Genomic DNA, 18,353 nt, shown 5'->3' on the forward strand with positions numbered 1-18,353 from the left:
AAGTTTCTTTTTGTTTGTGTTTTTCCCCTGTGAGCTACTTTCTAATCAATTTCAGGTAATCTAAAGAGACTGTAAGACTCAGAACATTTCCATCTCTCAGGGAGACGTTTGATTTTCAGGGCTTGATCTAAGCTGAATTGCCTAGCTCTTCCCCCATCACTTTCCCTAGATGGGTTCTCAGAAAGGAAAATGCAAAAGCTATAGATGTATGTAAACAAGAAAAAAAAAAAAAAAGAACAACGATCAACATTTGAGCTGAGTGATCTTGCAAGTGCCGTTCACCCACTAAAGGAAGAAACAATCTCCTCTGAACACTAAAGCAACTGGAATATTCAGAGCGTGAGAGATGTGTTTAATTGCCTGGGAATCCTCGCTTTAGAAATGCATGGCCACCTAGTGTGCAAAAACAGCATTGTATGTACTTTATTTTATTATTTCATTTCATTTCTATTTTTAAATGACTCCTGTTAATACTGCCAGGAGAGGCAAGGAAGTGCCAGTGATTTTTAAATCAATCAGCTAAAATTATTTAGGAGGTAAAATAATAAAGCTAATTAATTAATTTAATTAGCTGCTAATTACTTTTTTTAAGTTTGGTGGTATAAAGAGGTCGAAGAATAAAGAAAGGATTGGAGATGTCGGTGTTGTGGGAAAAGCTTTTGTTTCAGATTCTGATAGCTGGCTTAAATTACAAATCTTCAGGGGCGCCCGGGCAGCTCAGTCGGTTAAGCGTCCGACTTCAGCTCAGGTCATGATCTCGCGGTTTGTGGGTTCGAGCCCCGTGTCGGGCTCTGTGCTGACAGCTCGGAGCCTGGAGCCTGCTTCAGATTCTGTGTCTCCCTCTCTCTCTGCTCCTCCCCCGCTTGTGCTCTGTCTCTCAAAAATAAATAAACATTAAAAAATGAAAAACAAAAACAAAACAAAACAAAAACAAGTCTGCAATGAAAAATCTTACCCAATCACATGGGCCTAACTAGTTGGGCAAAATCTTCTGGGAAGGTTTGCAAATGAAAGTATTAACCTTGGAGAAAGGAAACACGCTAGTTCCTTTAGTAAGTGGCCTCAAATTCTAAGACAGTTTATTCTAATCAACATTAAAAAATTCTATTTTGAGGGGCACCCGGGTGGCTCAGTTGGTTAAATTATCCAACCCTTGATTTAGATTCAGGTCATGACCTCTCAGTCGTGAGACAGAGCCCCTCCCAGGTTCCAAGCCCAGCGGGAGTCTGCTCGGATTCTCTCTCTCCCTCTCTTTCTGCCCCTCCGCCACTCTCTTTCTCCCTCTCTTTCAAAAAATAAACATTAAAAACAATCCTATTTTGGGGCACATGGATGGCTCAGTCAGTTAAGCCTCTGACTCTTGGTTTCGGCTCAGATAACGATCTCACAGTTCGTGAGTTCGAGCCCCTCATCAGGCTCTGTGCTGACTGTGTAGAGCCTGTTTGGCATTCTCTCTCTCCCCCCACCCCCCGTTCTTCCCCCACTTGTGCTCTCTCTCTCTCAAAATAAATTTAAAAACTTTAAAAAATCTTGTTCTGCAAACAGTTTCCGGTAAGTAATTAAGGTACATTTATCTGTTAGAAACACAAAGCAAAACATAATTTTTAAAAAGGATGAAACTATAGAGTAGTCAGACTTTAACAAAACCCGTGAACTACTGCAGTTACATGGAGATCAGCGGTATCTCATCTGGAAGATGCGGAAAGAGCCACGAGGTCTCTACAGAGTTAATTTCCCAGGAATTCAAGACTGTATTCCCAAAACTGTTCCCAATGTTTTCAGGTCCAGTGTGAAGGGAACTCAGCCAGTTCCTCACCGACACCACACGTACTATGGAACTTCCCACCAACTGTCTTCAGAAACTGGATTTCAAGGGGCTCCTGGGTGGCTCAGTCGGTTAAGCGTCCGACTTCGGCCCAGGTCATGATCTCACGGTTCGTGAGTTCAAACCCCGCGTTGGGCTCCGTGCTGATGGCTCAGAGCCTGGAGCCTGCTTTGGATTCTGTGTGTGTCTCTCTCTCTCTGCCCCTCCCCTGCTCTGTGTCTGTCTGTCTGTCTCTCTCTCTCTCTCTCTCTCTCTCTCAAAAATAAACATTAAAAAAATTAAAAAAAAAAAGAAGTGCCCATCACAAAATAATCTCACTTCATTTTTCTGTTCAAAATGACAAAGCAGGTTAATTATCAATCTTTCACACTACATTTAGTTTGGAATGACTCTTACGTTTTGCAAATATTGACCTTTAAAGGATGAAAATTTGCCATTTTTGAAGGGATTTAAAATAAGATGCAGACACAAAATCCATACAAAGTTTTCTCCCACGAGGGAGCAAGTATATGGCTGACCCCAGGTCACCTCTGGGAAGAAACAGTGTTCGGTGAAATTGAACCTTTAGTGTGTTTGGTACCACACCCATCACACTGTTCCGGCCACCAGGCTCCAGGTGAACATTAAGTTCTTTATGAAGTCCATAAAGAATGTAATCTGAGATTACTTAAATGTCAGTCACAGGTCAAGCCAATAAACCGATGTTGCCCTAGGAATAATTTCATCGAACACTTCCTAGGTGCAAGGTTTGCAACAGCATTTAAGATGTGTTCCCTGCTCCCGATTCATGTTCGTGCAGCTGGGAAAGAAGAGGCAGCCTGGTAAATATTATTTACCAATGGCGTGGATGCAGGAGAACACAAAATCAATGAAAGAAGAACCCCCCTGGCCCCCTGCCCCCCTGCCCCCCTGCCCCCCTGCCCTAGCGGGGGAGGCAGACAACAGAGAGTGCAGGCGAGCAAAATGTAGGAGTCTGTTAAATACTGAGGGACCACAGGAGATCTGGGAAAGAGGATGGGAGCATGAGGGCTGGGGGTGGGGGGCGGCTACAGTGGCCAGGAAGACCCGTCAGGGGAGTGACATCTGAGAGAAGAGGCGAGGGAGACCCTGCAGAAGTCCGGGGTGTGGCGGATGGAATGGCAACAGTGAGGCCGTGAAGCCTTAGGGGAAAAGCAGAAGGGGTGGCTGGTGGGGAGGGAGGGGCAGGGTCCTACCGGGAAGGGACAGCTCATTGCCCACGGGCCCTGGGAAGTGGAGGTGACAAAGGCCTGGGAGTCCTTGGAGTAGAGATGGTTCCAACATCATCCTACATCCAAAGGACTGAGTGTAGACAGAGGAGAGAAGAGGTTCCAGGACTGAGCTCTGAGACATTCTGCCTTTGGAAGGCTGTCCAGGAGTCTAAGAAGGGGTCCTAGGTGAGGTGGAAACTGTCCTGAAGTGTGGTTCCCTAGAAGGTGCTGGAGACAGAGCAGGACGTGATCAGCTCTGCTGAATCCTGCAGCCCTGGCAAGTAGGGTCAAGGGGACCGAGAACTCACACCAGATGGGTCCCCTGGAGAACCTGGGGACGCTTTGGGCGGAACGGTGAAGGCACAAGCCTGTCTGGGAGAAATTCAGGGGAGAAACTGAGTCACGCAGTAGAGGCAGCTTTCTTGAAGACACGGGGGCTGAGGTGAAAGGCAGGTCAGGAGAGGGCTTTTAAGTCTTCTTACTAGAAAAATTTAAACATACTTTTATGCTGAGGGATTCAGAAGAGAAGGAACAGATGCTGGTGCCTAAGTGGAAGGGTTACTTTTTGCTAGAAAGTCTCACTGATCGGCAGCTTTAAATATATTTGTGTAAGAATGCGCTTTAATATTTCACCACGTACACAGAGAGAATATTTTCTTGCATTTCGCTCCCTCACTCACGTTAAACACAACCCAGCCAGGACTATCCCGCCCGCTGGGGATATAAATGTAGAAAACCAGCGGCTCCTGCCTTGTCTTTGCCTGAAACCCCCTTCGCCTCTCCCCTTCCTCACTTACCACCGTCTATCCTGGTATCTCTACTCCCCTGCCCGACAACTCGGGAGAAGGAACTTAGCGGCGCCTCCGGTCTGACAGGCCCAGGTCAACTCACGTCCGTAAGGAATTTGTGTGAATCGCGCCCTAAAATCTGACGACACACGGTCGCCCGTCTCCAAGGCTGGCCGAATGAGGCTGTGAGAGCCGGGCGAGGTCCACAATCTTAGTTTTTATCACTGCACTGATGCGGTGGCTGTCCCTGTGCTGTCCCTGCGCACAAACTTCTCTGAATTTCTCCACCTCGTGCTCCCTTCTCTGCCTCCGTGACTTTGTAAGACCCATTTTCCCAAGGTTTGTTCGGCATTTTCTTAACCTCTTTGCACTTAGGGTGCAAGCCAATAATACCCAATGCCCAGTTTGGCATTTTGTTAGCTTTTTGCTCCCATGGCGATCATTTGCCACGGTCACCCTCCCGAACCTCTAAACGGCCTCATTTCTGCATTCTCTGTGGGCTTCTGTTTTCACACTGCTCAGGTGTGTTCCTCAAGTTCTGTAATGAGCACTCTGTCCCTTTCTTTCGAGACTTTCTCTAGCATCCTCTCCCAGGGGCCACTGCCTCATGATCTCATGTCTGAATCTCTACGTCGGTGTCTTAGGTGACCTTCCTGACACAGTCCCCGAGGGCCTCCAGCCTCACAATAATTCTGCGCACTGTTCCCCCTGAGGTATACACCCTTAGCTCACTTCTCTGTCTAAAACCCACGGCTTGCTAGTGCAAACGTGCAGCCAGGCCCTCTTCTCCGCTGCTTGGCTCTGTTCTCACTCTCTCTCCAGGTCCAGCTGGCCCTTAGGGCTCAGCTCAGGGCCTCTGCCACCCCCCCCCCCCGGAACCTGGTCCCTGTTCCCAGCCTCTACCGCAGTCTTAGCTGGTGCTTACTGCCATCGGGCGCCCTGGTCTTTAAACTCTTCTGAGTCCCAGAACCCTTTTCTCAAAGGGGTGATGGAAACCATTACCTCCCCTACCCAAGAAATCATTTACATGAAATGCTGTCGGGTTCACACACTCCCTGAAGCACTGCCTTGGATCTTCTGGGGTCAGTAGGGTCAGATTAAGAACCTCTGATCAAAACATAAACATTTCTTCAACTCATTCAACCAACCCAGAAGCAACATTCTCTAGCCCTACACCCCATTCATTTCCTTGGAGACACTTTCTGGAAGGGCAGAGTTTGTCTGCTCCTATATTCCCAGCATCTATATGTGCCTACTAACACATGGTAGGCATGCGAAAAAATTGTTACTGAAGGGGCGCCTGGGTGGCTCAGTCAGTTAAGTGTCCGACTTCAGCTCAGGTCACGATCTCACCACTTGTGAGTTCGAGCCCCGCGTCGGGCTCTGTGCCGACAGCTCAGAGCCGGGCGCCTGCTTCGGATTCTGTGTCTCCCTCTCTCTCTGCCCCTTCCCCGCTCATGCTCTCTCTCTCTCTCTCTCAAAAATAAACATAAAAAAATTTTTTTTTAATTATTACTGCATAAATTAACAATTGTTCCACTGCCATAGAGAGAATAGCTAGACCCAAGTAGTCCTAAAAAGATGTGACTTCTTAAGAATGGATTCTGGATCTGGGGCACCCGGGGGGCTCAGGTGGTTAATCATCCAACTCTTGATTTGGCTCAGGTCACCATCTCGTAGTTTGTGGGATTGAGCTCCGTGTCGGGCTCCACGCTAACAGTGCAGAGGCTGCTTGGGATTCTCTATCTCCCTCTCTCTCTGCCTTTCCCTTGCTTGTGCTCTCTCTCTCAGAATAAATAAATAAACTTAAAAATAATAAAAATAATAGAAAATAAAGAAGAATGGATTCTGGATCTCTCACTCCATCATCACCACTGACTGTAGAGCATCACTATACTCATCATGGCTAAAACGGTAATTGATTTCTAACAGAATCCCCAAATTAAATGTAAAAATTCCTCTTCAAAAAGAAAAAGCTGGACTCTGCTTTGTTTTTGTTTTGTTTTGTTTTTGATTTTAGAGAGAGAGCATAAGCAGGGCAGAGGGACAGAAGGAGAGACAGAGACAGACAATCTTAAGCAGGCTCCACACTCAGCATGAAACGTGACTTAGGGCTTGATCCCACGAGCCTGGAATCATGACCTGAGCCAAAATCGAGAGTCAACCGACTAAGCCACCCAGGCACCCCGGTCTCCGCCTCCCAGGAAAATCTGTGAGTCTGCGAGGGAGGTTAGACCGACGGGTAGTAAGTTTTTCGTATCATCTGTGTGATAACAATACTGTTAATGATGTTATGGAAAGGAACATTAATTTACTGACAGGTACTTAATATTTATTGTAAAATCAAAAAGAAAATGGCTGCCGCCTGTATTTCAAACACAGGTGTACTATTTTAAAATTTTCAATGCAATAATTGTTTAAATTCTCATTAAATGTGATCAATTTATCAAAAAAAATTCAATAGGAACATGAATTAATGTACTTCCCCATTAAAAAAATACTTATGCCTTTAGTGGACGAAATGCAATAATCTTACGTAGAATACTGTGACCTAGTCTATGCCACAGGTAGTAATAGTGATCACAAAATGAGAACATTCTGCCCGCTAGGCACTTTATATATTCTTACAGATTATTTCATTAGATTTTCTCAATTTCATGAGATGACTATTGATATCCCTGCTTTACATTTAAGAAACTGGAGGTTCGGGGCGCCCGGGTGGCGCAGTCGGTTAAGCGTCCGACTTCAGCCAGGTCACGATCTCGCGGTCCGTGAGTTCGAGCCCCGCGTCAGGCTCTGGGCTGATGGCTCGGAGCCTGGAGCCTGTTTCCGATTCGGTGTCTCCCTCTCTCTCTCTGCCCCTCCCCCGTTCATGCTCTGTCTCTCTCTGTCCCAAAAATAAATTAAAAACGTTGAAAAAAAAAATTAAAAAAAAAAAAAAAAAAAAAGAAACTGGAGGTTCAAATGAGTTAAAAAACTTTGTCTAAGGCCCTGAGACTAGCAACTGGTACGATAAAGACACAATAGAACAAAGCACAACGAAAGATTTTGATGAGCCAAACAGAACAAAAAATGTAAACACTTCTAATTGTTTTATATTGGTTTTGTGTTTTTAAGTCATTTCTTAGCATGAAGTCTCGTCATGTACGCTTTGATTTTTGTAATTCCCGTGGTTCTAAGCAGAAATTTCGGTACATATCGAACACTTAACTATCGACTGGTCGAAATTGTCCTAAAACATCCCGAAAATCAGCTACACAAATCAGGATATGATTACTCAAAATTATGAACCTGAGTCTCCTAGTTCTAGAATCTCGCAGAATATGCCGTTGAAGATGACTTACGTAATGAGCTCTTTTTTGAGGTCTCTCGCGTGGAGCTTGGGTTTAGGACTTGGTATGGAGGCCTCTCCAGGAAACTTTTTTTCCTCTAAATTTTCTAGAGAGCTCGCAGGGTCTTTCTGGAAAAAATAAATTAAAAAAAAAAAATACAGAAGCACAGAAGGCATTAGGGAACCTGAAAAGACAACTGTATATGGAGTCATTAGGGGGGAATTTGAGTTTTAGCTTAATGACTTAGCTGAAGTTCCTCATTGGATTGGTACTCAAAATTAATGAGCTAATAAAGTATAATGATATCCTGATTAGGATGGACCTCTATCCTTGGTGAAGAAAAGAAAATTATAATTCATGAGGACATTTTGGCAAATATAACTACAGAGGCATTTCTTGAGCTATGTAGTGAATATGTTTCTGATTTTATTGCATAATGAATGTTTCCTGGAGAAGGTAGAAATAGTTCTTTACGTACACAGCAGTCATTGGTAAAACAAAAGAAATATTGCAAAAGTGAACCACAAATTTTTAAATGAAAAAGAATAGGTACATTTAGGTTAACAAAATGTTCTTTCTGATATACAAAAAGTTAACATTTAAATTGTTTAAAGATGTAATAATTGGTCCACAATATGTAGGCATTTGATTTGATCTTTCTGGATAATCGCTTTTATTCTCACATCATTTCCTATTTTCTTAAGTTACCTCTTTTGCTTAGTATCTTGTAATGCTTTTACTCATTGGATGGAATTTCTTGCTGGCTTACCCCTTCTTTTAAGCTTAATACTGATCTTGATTTCATAAGGAAGATTTATTAATCCTTTCAAATAATTTATATACCGTCTGATATATTATCTTACAGAAAACTAATGATGGTTTTCCTCAATTACATAATTAGCTTACATTCATCCTTAAGCTTATATCCAGTAAATATAATGCTTCCTGGATTTAGTATTAAAATCAGATTAACTAATATGGAAAACTATTCTAATTCTCAAAAGTACTGATCTGTTGAAAATGAGAAAACTATTCTGAATTATTCAAGGTAAATCTCATTTAAGTCAGATGGATATAAAAATGTGATGGCAAAATATAATATATATAATAAAACGTATATAGTATATTTTAATAATTCTGAGTCTACACTCAAAATCAGCGGGAAAACAAACTCCCTGGGTTTTCCCAACCAAGGAAAAATTCAAACCTTGAGCTCAGTCATAAAGGCACGTGTAATCATCTTCATTAATTACTTGGATAACAATTCGGCTGTTTTCCACAAAACCACACAGCGGTAAGTACGTTGGTAAACCATCTCAAGTAACACCATCCACAGACCCAATGAATAAAACCTGGTTTGGTCCCACTTCTTTCTGTATATTCTTTATAGTGCTAAGTATTCCACTGTATTTCATGGATACATGTTGAAAACAGTAGGAGATCATAATGCACCGTTTAAAAATAAAGAGAAATGGATGCCTGATAGTAGTTGCCTTCTAAGATACAAAAAGAAATGCTACTTTGACGCTCCTTCCATGGAATCTACAGCAAAACAGAAGGATGGCGCTTATCTTCTTCAAGCTCTACAGTGTAAATGCCTAACATGAAGCAACTCCTAATTATAAGACCTTAAACCTGATAATACCACCATTTGGGGCTATCTGGAGTCCACCCGGGGAGTGTTTTCTGCTATGATTTAGAAACGTCTTGGCTTTTTGAAAGTAGACACAAATGCTGAATCCAACATTGTCTCAGTGTGAAACAGCCTTTGTTTTTCTGTCCAGGTGCTGAATTTTTTTTTTTAAATGGCATAAAATGAAAAAGAGCCTTTCATTATTTTCTTCATGATAAAATTAAGAACAAAGTATTCCTAAAGGCGTGTACATTTATAGATGAACATAAAAACATATAAAGTTTATAAGCTATTGTTGAACTGCGGAATCTATACATTATGAGAGGCAAGAGAATAAGGGATTTTGAAAGAAATGATCACTTATGAAAATTTATGCTATTATTGTGACGAAAATGTATATAAACATAATGCTTGCAGAATGTATGGCATTTAATTTGGAATAGGAACATGTGGTAACGTTTTAATAGGATAATTTTATTGGATATGACCTTTTAAATATTTCGCAGCTTCTTAGAAAAACTATGGACTCTTATGCACGCAATTACATTATGAAATAACTGTCCTTTTCCCTTTTCTTCACTCAGCATCCTACCCCTAGAAACCTGCAGAGAGCATATACACAGACGACCATCACTGAAAGAATTCCTAATTTTGTTGCACAAGCATTTTATACTAGAAAAAATTTTAAACAGCACCCAGTAAAAAATAAGTCAATATCATTTGCAAGAATTTTTTTCAAAATTTCAACTATAATTTTAAAAATAATAATTTTATCCTCTGGACATGTAAGAGAGAATGCGGTATATATGCATTGCATTTAGAGAGTATACGGGTGCAATGAAATTCCTTTAATGTACAGATGGAAGTTTATATTGATTTCAGTAAAGGCCAGAACATAATGGTAACATGAATAACAGATAATAGCATCTGGCACTTTCAACATTTTAAGCCCTGAAATCTTTGGAGAACTGACAGTTGAATGCAACTGACAGCCCTAGTTATTTCTCCGCACTTTCCTTTCGAGATATTTTGAGTTTTTTCCAGATTCAGGATTTTTTTTTTGCAGGGGGCATCTGGACAGGCTATTTCACTGAGAGAGACAGACAATATTTTCTGAAAATTACCACCAAAATTAAGCAACTGTTGTGCATATGAACTAGATAACAATGAATTAGAAATAATCACTCTGTTTCTGGTTGTGTGTGCGTGTACGTGTGTGAGTGTCCTGTGTGGCAGGGCGCGGGGAGGCGGTGGAGGTGAGAACGGGCAGGACGGAGTGTCAGAGCGGAACTGACCACCCTTCACAGCTTATGGCCTGGGCGGAGCACAGCATCCCATTGGGCTCACTGGAAAAGTGTGGTCACATCCTCTAGATCAGGGTCAAGGGGGGCTTGGTCCACTGTTGCCTTGGCCACATCTCGACAAGTACCGTTTCTTCATTGTTCTCTTCTTCCCTTTCCTTTCTAATTTCTCAATATTTCCCGGCTGTCACCATTACTTGATGTGCTTTTTAATCTTTTCCTTCTCTTTATTTTCACCCTTCTCCTCTTTCTTCATTTTAGGAAATCCCAGGCCCATTTCTTAATTTCTGTATGACCAACGACCAACAACTTTACCTCCTCGAGTCTCAATTTTCTCCTTCAAAAACTCTGACCATAATCCTGCTTTTCAGGATTGTTAGGATGATGAGACACTGTGTCTAAAGATCCCTTATCTTTATCCTTACGGTGTCCCTCTGTTACTTTCGCAACGAGGACAATGAATACAATCTATTTTTTCAAAATAGTAACTATCAAGTATCACAGTTTTCATTTACAAGATTCAGAACAGGGAGAAAAACATTGTCTATTTGTAGATTACCTTGGCGCAGAAGGAGGCACAAAGAACGAGGGCTGAGAAATTGTCTTAGGGAGGCACAGTGCTTTAGAAACACTTTTGTGTGTGTGTGTGTGTGTGTGTGTGTGTGTGTGTCCCCATCAGGTATAGTTTCCCTAAGCAATGAATTGCTCATGGTCAAATAACTGTGACAATAAATATTAAGCTTAAAAAATATTGTCAACTCAAACCTAGGGCAAGCACTTTGACCCGAGAACTCACTTAGCATCTTCAACGTTCTCTTTTGTTATTCTTAGTGACACTGAATTTCCACACAGCTTCTGGATTCCAGATTTCAGAATGCTTAGGTTGTAAACAGTAGCAGTAAAAGTCTCTACTGTCAGACCTGAAGTAAGTTAGCCTTTCTGAAAAGAGCAGAAATCTAATCTAAACAAATCCATTTTCTCCACAATTTTGCTGGGAAACAAAACACTGTCACAGATATACAAGCATTAGATAAGAACATACTCTAGTTGAATCTCCAGGGTGAATCCAGATTTTTTTTTGGAATTACGTAGATAAATGAGATTGGAAATAAAGATAAAATATTTATTATGAGACCTCATTTTCTGGCTGATAAGATGTACAGCCAAGGAGGGTTCCTCAGGCACTTACTAGACCCCCAAATGGGAAGTGTGTCTCAGAATGTGAATGCAATGTTGACATTGTTGCTGATGCCAAAAATTATAACCAAGATCAAACAATACAAGAGACCTTAAAGGAAAACAAGAACCCATTGACACAAATTTTCTTCATTACTACTCAAGACTGAATCAGTATGTCTGACACCAGAGGGAAGATTTCTGGTGACTGTTGACCATGGTCCATTTATAGCACAGTCACAAGGGTGGGGACAGAAAGTCTACATCCCACCCTGCACATGACATGGAGATACTCCCAAACAAGGTGGGTGTTGTCCTCATGGGATCCATCCAAGAATACGACACAGTTATGCTTACTTTGTAAATACCATACTTCATGTGACATGAGACTTTTTACCAAACCCTCAACAATAGATCTTCTGACTAGGATTCGGCTTCCTTTTGGTGGTGTAGAGTGGGATGAGCCGTGGTCTTCTCAGCTCTTGGACTAGCTGGTGATTGAGCGGTTTGGGAGGGTAGGCCCATTCTCTACAGCTGGCTACTACAGAGGGGGACTGAATCAACAATCTTGAAAGGAAAGAAAGAAGGAAGAAGGGAGGGAAGAGGAAAGGAAGGGATGAAGGAAGGAAAGAAAGAAGGAAGGAAGGGAGGAAAGAAGGAAAGAAAAAAGGAAGAAGGGAGGGAGGAAGGAAGAAGGGAGGGAGGAAGGAAGAAGGGAGAGAGGAAGGAAGGAAGGAAGGAAGGAAGGAAGGAAGGAAGGGATAAATGAAGGAAAGAAAGAAGGAAGAAGGAAGGGAGGGAAGAAAGAAGGAAGGAAAGAAAAAAGGAAGAAGGGAGGGGGGAAGGAAGGGATAAATGAAGGAAAGAAAGAAGGAAGAAGGAAGGGAGGGAAGAAAGAAGGAAGGAAAGAAAAAAGGAAGAAGGGAGGGGGGAAGGAAGGGATAAATGAAGGAAAGAAAGAAGGAAGGAGGGAGGAAGAAAGGAAGAAGGAAGAAGGGAGGGAGGGAGGAAGGAAGGAAGGAGAATTGCAGAAACAACCCAATCTTGTGATCACTATGTCACATTTATGCTTCTTTACGTCAACTTAAGCTCTCAGATGTTAAAAATCAAATTAGTATTTCCCCCAAAACTTTCTGAACTTCAAAAAGCTCAAAAAGGTGATGGACACTTCCAAAGACAGTAGCTATTTTAGTTCTTTGAACGTATCAACGAGCAAGTATCAACAAGTTTCCTGACAGCGAAGCAAAATGAACCACTCCTGTAACAGGGTCCCATTTGTAATGATATAGTCTAAACAGTGGAGGTGTCTGGCCATGAATTCTTTTGAATGACTCTAAGTCAGGACTAATCAGACTAAGCCAGGTGGCTCAAACTACGGAGATGAAGGCTTGATGAATCCTGCACAGTGACAACATCTGGCTTTCAAGGGTGAAACCACTCCAAAGAGAACCAAATACACAGATGCATCTCCTTGACTTTGGGATTGATACAATCTAGACGCCCAACGTTCATGATCCACATACCTCGGCCAATGGCTCTATATGTAGATATCCTAATAGTTCCTTCATGAAACCAAGGGAATGAATCTGACACTTATCCCTGATTCTTACTTATCCCTGATTTGACTTCATCTTCTACCCTCTGGTTCAGAAAGAACGAGTACGTTGGCATTTCAGTGCCGGGTTATATATGGCACCTTACAGGCCTCTGTATTCTGAAGGGATGAATAATATAATCTCTCGTTCAGTGCGCACAATTGCGGCCCAAATGGGGATACGATGTACTATGGCGACGTCATTTTAGGTAAGTGACAGGAAAAGTTGGATACATTTCTCAATTTCTGATGAAATTTTAAGATCACCACTTTACCAAAGTCTGAAACAAGGTACAGAATTATGTATTGTCTACACAGGAATACGAAAAACAATTCAGGAGGAAAAAAAAAGCTAAGAATGCTGTCCAATCATGCTGTGTGTTAAACTTAGTGATTGACATATTGAAACAATACCTCTTTCTCCTCCTCTGTCTTCCCATGAGTTTTGCTATAGTTGATAGGAGTGTCCCAGCCCTCTTGATCACAGAGAGCCTGATAGAAGGCTGCATTGACCAAAATGCTGCTCGTTTTGAATGGGGAAGAGGAAGGAGTTGGAATAGAAGTGTTAGAGGAAGTTAGGGGTGCAGCTTTGTCCAGGATTCGATTTTTTTTCAGGCTTAAGTCCAATGTGCCATTTTCATCCACTTCTATCTCGGCTCCCTGGTATACAATAGGAAACAGAAAAACATTTAAGCAGTTCGCAGTTACAGCTAGCCATGTGGGGCTTTTAAGGGATCATTTTAAATGCAAGCTTTTATGTAAGTATATCTGATTTAAAATCTAGCTTTCTGATTTGCTTTGGTTAATGTTCGATTCTTAGGCAGACTTTTAAGAGCAGTGCCATTAGCGAGCTTCGTGTTTCTGGGTTTAAACAAAGTAGAGCCTAATATAAATAAGATGTTCCAAACGCTAAATGTATTGGCTAACCCTGTTTTATGTATTTTTTTGAAGTTTAGCTTTAAATCTCCTTTCCTGGCTTGCAGAATTATCACTCTCAATTCATCATTTATGGCATTAACACTTGAGTTTATAAAAAGGCACAGCATTCCTTCCCAGCTCGCCCCCCCATCACAGTATTAACCTAACACAAATAAATGCAAAAATAACCAGCTGCAAGAGAATTTTTATTGAAATATTAGATGCATAGGAACGTCGTGACCTTTTACCCTGGGTGACTTAAACCAGAAAAGCTTTGTTACGTTGTGGGGGCAGGGGTGGGAGGCCAGATAGGGCAAACCGTTGTTGACTGGGGGGAAGGGGGGGCGGTAGGTAGCAGTTGCCATCGGGACTGCTTGGGAGTAAATTATACAGTGAAACTGCACAACAAAGATGATTATTTTCCAGATACTTAGTATGAAACGAAAACTCACGATACCTCACAGCCTTTCTCCTTGGGATACCTCTGGCTATGTTTCCGTTGTTGTTGTTTTTTAAGGTTCAAGGCCCAACAACTGCTCAGGTGCTCCGGATCGTCCAAATGATGCATTCCTAAGGACGGCCTCTGTGCTCTCGTCAACTGTGGTCACCGCCATCCAGTAACTCAGAACGCGGGACAGCGTGCTGGGCTCTTTCCTAACTGGGCCAGATAAATACCTCTCGGGTATTTTCACTATCATCTACCAATTCACAATTAAATCTTGGACAATGTCTCCGCTTTTTTTTTTTTTCCTTTTGGCTGGCAAAGCAGGAGGTCTCTTTGAATACGTTAGCAAGATCCCTAACACATATGGTAGCCAGTTACTTCCCGGGGGATTTATTTTAACTCCCCATTTACACTCTGCCTCCCCCGCCCCCCAACAGTTGCCACTGAAGGGTGGGCCAAGGTAGCCGCCTCCAAAGGCTCACTGCTTGCACCTGATCAGAAAATAAAACCCCTCTTCTGTTCGCTTGTTTCATCTGCAAAGTTCCTATTTTCAACCTCTCAGCCCATGAGGTAGATCTGCTTTATTAAATTTGCGGGAGGTAAATATACTTCTAATATGTTTGTGCTAAGATGCTTTGGCTATATCTTTCTGTCCTTTTTAGTAAATAGTTTAATCTCCTGTGATAGTTTTAAGCCCTGAATTTGACAGTGCAGCTTATCCGGGATAATAACTTAGTAACCACAACATCTTATGCCATCTGTATAATATCAAATACGTTTTTATACCAGCATTAATAAACCTTAGTTACAAAAATCCAAGATATTAACCATATCCGTGCCACGTGCTTTCTCCGGGATCTAACAATGTATTCTGCCGTGAGCCCATCGAAATAATTCTTGGCATCATAGCTGATATGTAACTATAGCAATGAAACAGAGCTATAGTAATCAAGTTTAATGGCCAATGTGAAGTAAAATGCTAAATATTGTAGTTGCTGACATTTTTCATTAAAAAAATAAAAAACTTGGGTTAAGACTGCACAACCAACATTCACATAAAATTCCAGACCTCTGTGACAGATGGCTTAGGAAAAAGAAGCCATGTGACTGGGCTGCAGAGTTTTATAGTGCAAAACCCATAAATAGTGCAGATTCGATCTCCCTGAAAAAAAATATCAACTATTCCAAGACAACACTGATATATATATTTTAGTTTTTACGGAAGAAAATCCAAATAGTAAATAAAAAATTAGAGATTCTCAGAGTTGCTATGATTCTACATCTTGAGTAATAATGAGCTGACTGGGGGGAAAAATCACTCCTAATGTTTAAAAGAGGCACTCTTGTACATCCCGTGCCCCAGCCGGCTGCTCTGAGCACCTGACTTGACAGGGAGAAAGCACGTTTGGGTAGCAGGGTACAGATGGGCTTTAAGTGAGCGCACAGATGCATTCAACAATTACACACAGTACCAGAGAAGGGTCCCTTTCTGCCCATAGATGGGTGGATCACACGTTTACTGCATGGATTTTTATTCACAGCCGTATCAATAGACACCACTTCTGTCTGTGCCTGAACCTCCAAAAGGAAGCGCAAAGAGGAGGGGGTGGTGGGAGAGGCCGCGATGTGGACCCCCACTGCCACCTTCTCCTATTCCGATTTCTCAAAGTGCCATTCCAGACCCTTATTTTAATCATATCAATTTAAATTTAAAGGTTTTTTTTGAGGGTAGACGTCAGTCTAATACTATCCATGCACTCTCCAACTTAGGAGCGACACCAAGGACCATCACTTTCAGCCACTTTTGAGGTGCAGGTGCCACGCAGGATGTGTTTATTAATTACATTATTGAGAATCCATATTTGGGAAAAGAAGATCGGAAAAATACTGTTCCTGCCTTCCAGAAGGGTGTGTTATGCATAGAGGAGATTGTCAGGAAAGGTAATTTAATAAATATAAGTTATTATTCAACTGAAAGTTGAAATAATTATTCGTTAAAATCCTTATTGGTATTATAGAATAAGAGGTGATTCGGATGTCTGCCAAGAGCGAAATGATTAATGAAATTATGCTACATCTATTTAATGGCACATTATGCAACCAGTAAAATGATATTGATGAGGCTTCTGTTGCAATCAGGAAAAGATGTCTATCACGGAAAGTAGGAAACAACCCCGAATCCCTATTATGCTTACAACCAGGGGAAAGGGTAGACATTCGTTTTCTGAAGAACAAAAGGGAAAACACAGAAATTACTGTGCTTGGATTTAGAAGGTAGTCTTAAAGCAAGCCTCCAATATTATCCAGGCAAATGGCAGTGTCATATTGTTTTAATAATGAAAAAGTATACATTCAAAGATGGCGATGAAGTAAAAGCAAAAAGAGAACTTTATCTTAAATGTTCTGACTGTGAAAATTATTAACTCTCAAAACACAGATGTAACAGGACAGCCTTGTTTTCCTTATTCGACAAGGTTTCCATGAACACAGGATAGGCCGTCTTTCCCTTTTTGACTTGGCTAACAGGAGTGCAGACATTAAGCGTCCCTCCGCTTAGGCTGCTGCCGCGATTAGCCCCCGACTTTCACCTTCTGGCTCATGTTCTTCCACTTTTGCTGCCAGATGCTTTGTTTGGAGAGGATCTTTTCTGTATTGAAAGCTATCTGATGTTGTCAAAGCAGGTAGGGTATTAATAATAAAATATATATATATATATATAGTATATATTACTATATAGTACCTGAGCATCAAAACTATTAAGTTCAGAGTATTAGCTTACGAAGTGTGCTCAATATAAATAGAATGACGGAATTCAGGGGAGAAATCAGTGTCTGACATAAGGTATGAAATTAAAATAAAATTTCTAACCATTTCCCGAAGGTCATTGTCTGAGACTCGGAACCAAAGTCAGTGAAGATTCTTAAGTTGGACAGCAGTCTACATAACACATAATAAGATAATGATAATGATAATGATAAGATAATGATAAGAACTTCAAGAGCGTAAGAAATTGGACAGGTAAGTATTAAAATTTTAGTTCCAATTAATAAGAGAAAATTATTTAATGTCTCCATGCTACTATTTCTTCATCTGCTAAGTGGGATGATATCTTCTTTACAGAGTTTCTAGAAGGATTAAAAAGAATTAACATAGGCGGGGCACCTGGGTGGCTCAGTCGGTCAAGCGCCCGACTTCACCTCAGGTCATGATCTCATGGTTCGTGAGTTCGAGCCCCACGTGGGGCTCTGCGCTGACAGCTCAAAGCCTGGGACCTGCTTCAGAGTTTGTGTCTCCCTCTCTCTCTGCCTGCTCTCTCTCTGCCCGCTTCTCTCTGCCTGCTCTCTCTCTGCCCGCTCCTCTCTGCCCGCTCTCTCTCCCTGCTCACATTCTGTCTCTCTCTCAAAAATGAATGTTTATTAAATTTTATTAAATTAAATAAACATTAAATGAATGTTTATTAATGTTTATTAAAAAATGAAAAAAAAAAGAATTAACATAGGCAAAGTGCTTATTTACAGTGCCTGGCACATAGTAGGTGTTCAATAAATGACAGCTAATAATAATAACAATTTGATTGGGTTTTCGATGCCGAAAGAGACATCCCACTGCTACTGCACTCAGGGGCAAGGAGAGAATTATTAAATGTGATCACACATATCAGTTGGTTCCTTGTGATCTGTGACCCACGTGTCTTGAAACATTTCACTGAAAATACGTGATACAATCTGACACGATACTCAAGTTACTGAAAAAGGCTGCTTTTGGATTCTAAGCATCCCAAGAGCCATCAGGCGATTTCTGATACCGGGCAGCAAGAATGGTGAAGTGCTATCATGTTGTTTCTCGGCCTTATTCAAGCACCAAACAGATTTTGAACTTTAAGCGTTTCAACCGAGTGTCAGTTTTCTGTTTTCTTTTAAGGCATACTGTGCATATGCCGCCTCGTCTAAACAGGTGGGGAAAACACCAAAACAAACAACAGAATGCTTGGCAGGCAGAAGCGATCGGGATAAAGATAGACCGCGTGCGTGTTCCTACCTCTGCTGCTGAGGGCGGGAGGAAGGAAGGCCGCGGGATACCACTATGGGTACCACTGACTACTTCTTCTGACT

The 18,353-nt window shown here is 41.7% G+C and overlaps 1 protein-coding gene across 10 annotated transcripts in view; it reads right to left on the reverse strand.

The window, feature by feature from the left end:
• The window catches only part of ST18 (ST18 C2H2C-type zinc finger transcription factor), a 142,543-nt gene that overhangs the window by 25,069 nt on the left and 99,121 nt on the right, over nucleotides 1-18,353 (reverse strand). For 9 of the 10 annotated variants that reach the window (XM_043601058.1, XM_043601055.1, XM_043601057.1 and 6 more), the window contains 2 exons: nucleotides 13,293-13,538; nucleotides 7,187-7,302 (listed from right to left, as the gene is read on the reverse strand). In XM_043601058.1, the coding sequence (XP_043456993.1) occupies nucleotides 7,187-7,302; nucleotides 13,293-13,538 (362 nt within the window). The remainder of the gene's footprint in view (nucleotides 1-7,186; nucleotides 7,303-13,292; nucleotides 13,539-18,353) is intronic. The other variant, XM_043601059.1, reaches the window with a different exon arrangement.

This window comes from Prionailurus bengalensis, chromosome F2, assembly GCF_016509475.1.
Source record: "Prionailurus bengalensis isolate Pbe53 chromosome F2, Fcat_Pben_1.1_paternal_pri, whole genome shotgun sequence".
NCBI classification, from domain to species: domain Eukaryota; kingdom Metazoa; phylum Chordata; class Mammalia; order Carnivora; family Felidae; genus Prionailurus; species Prionailurus bengalensis.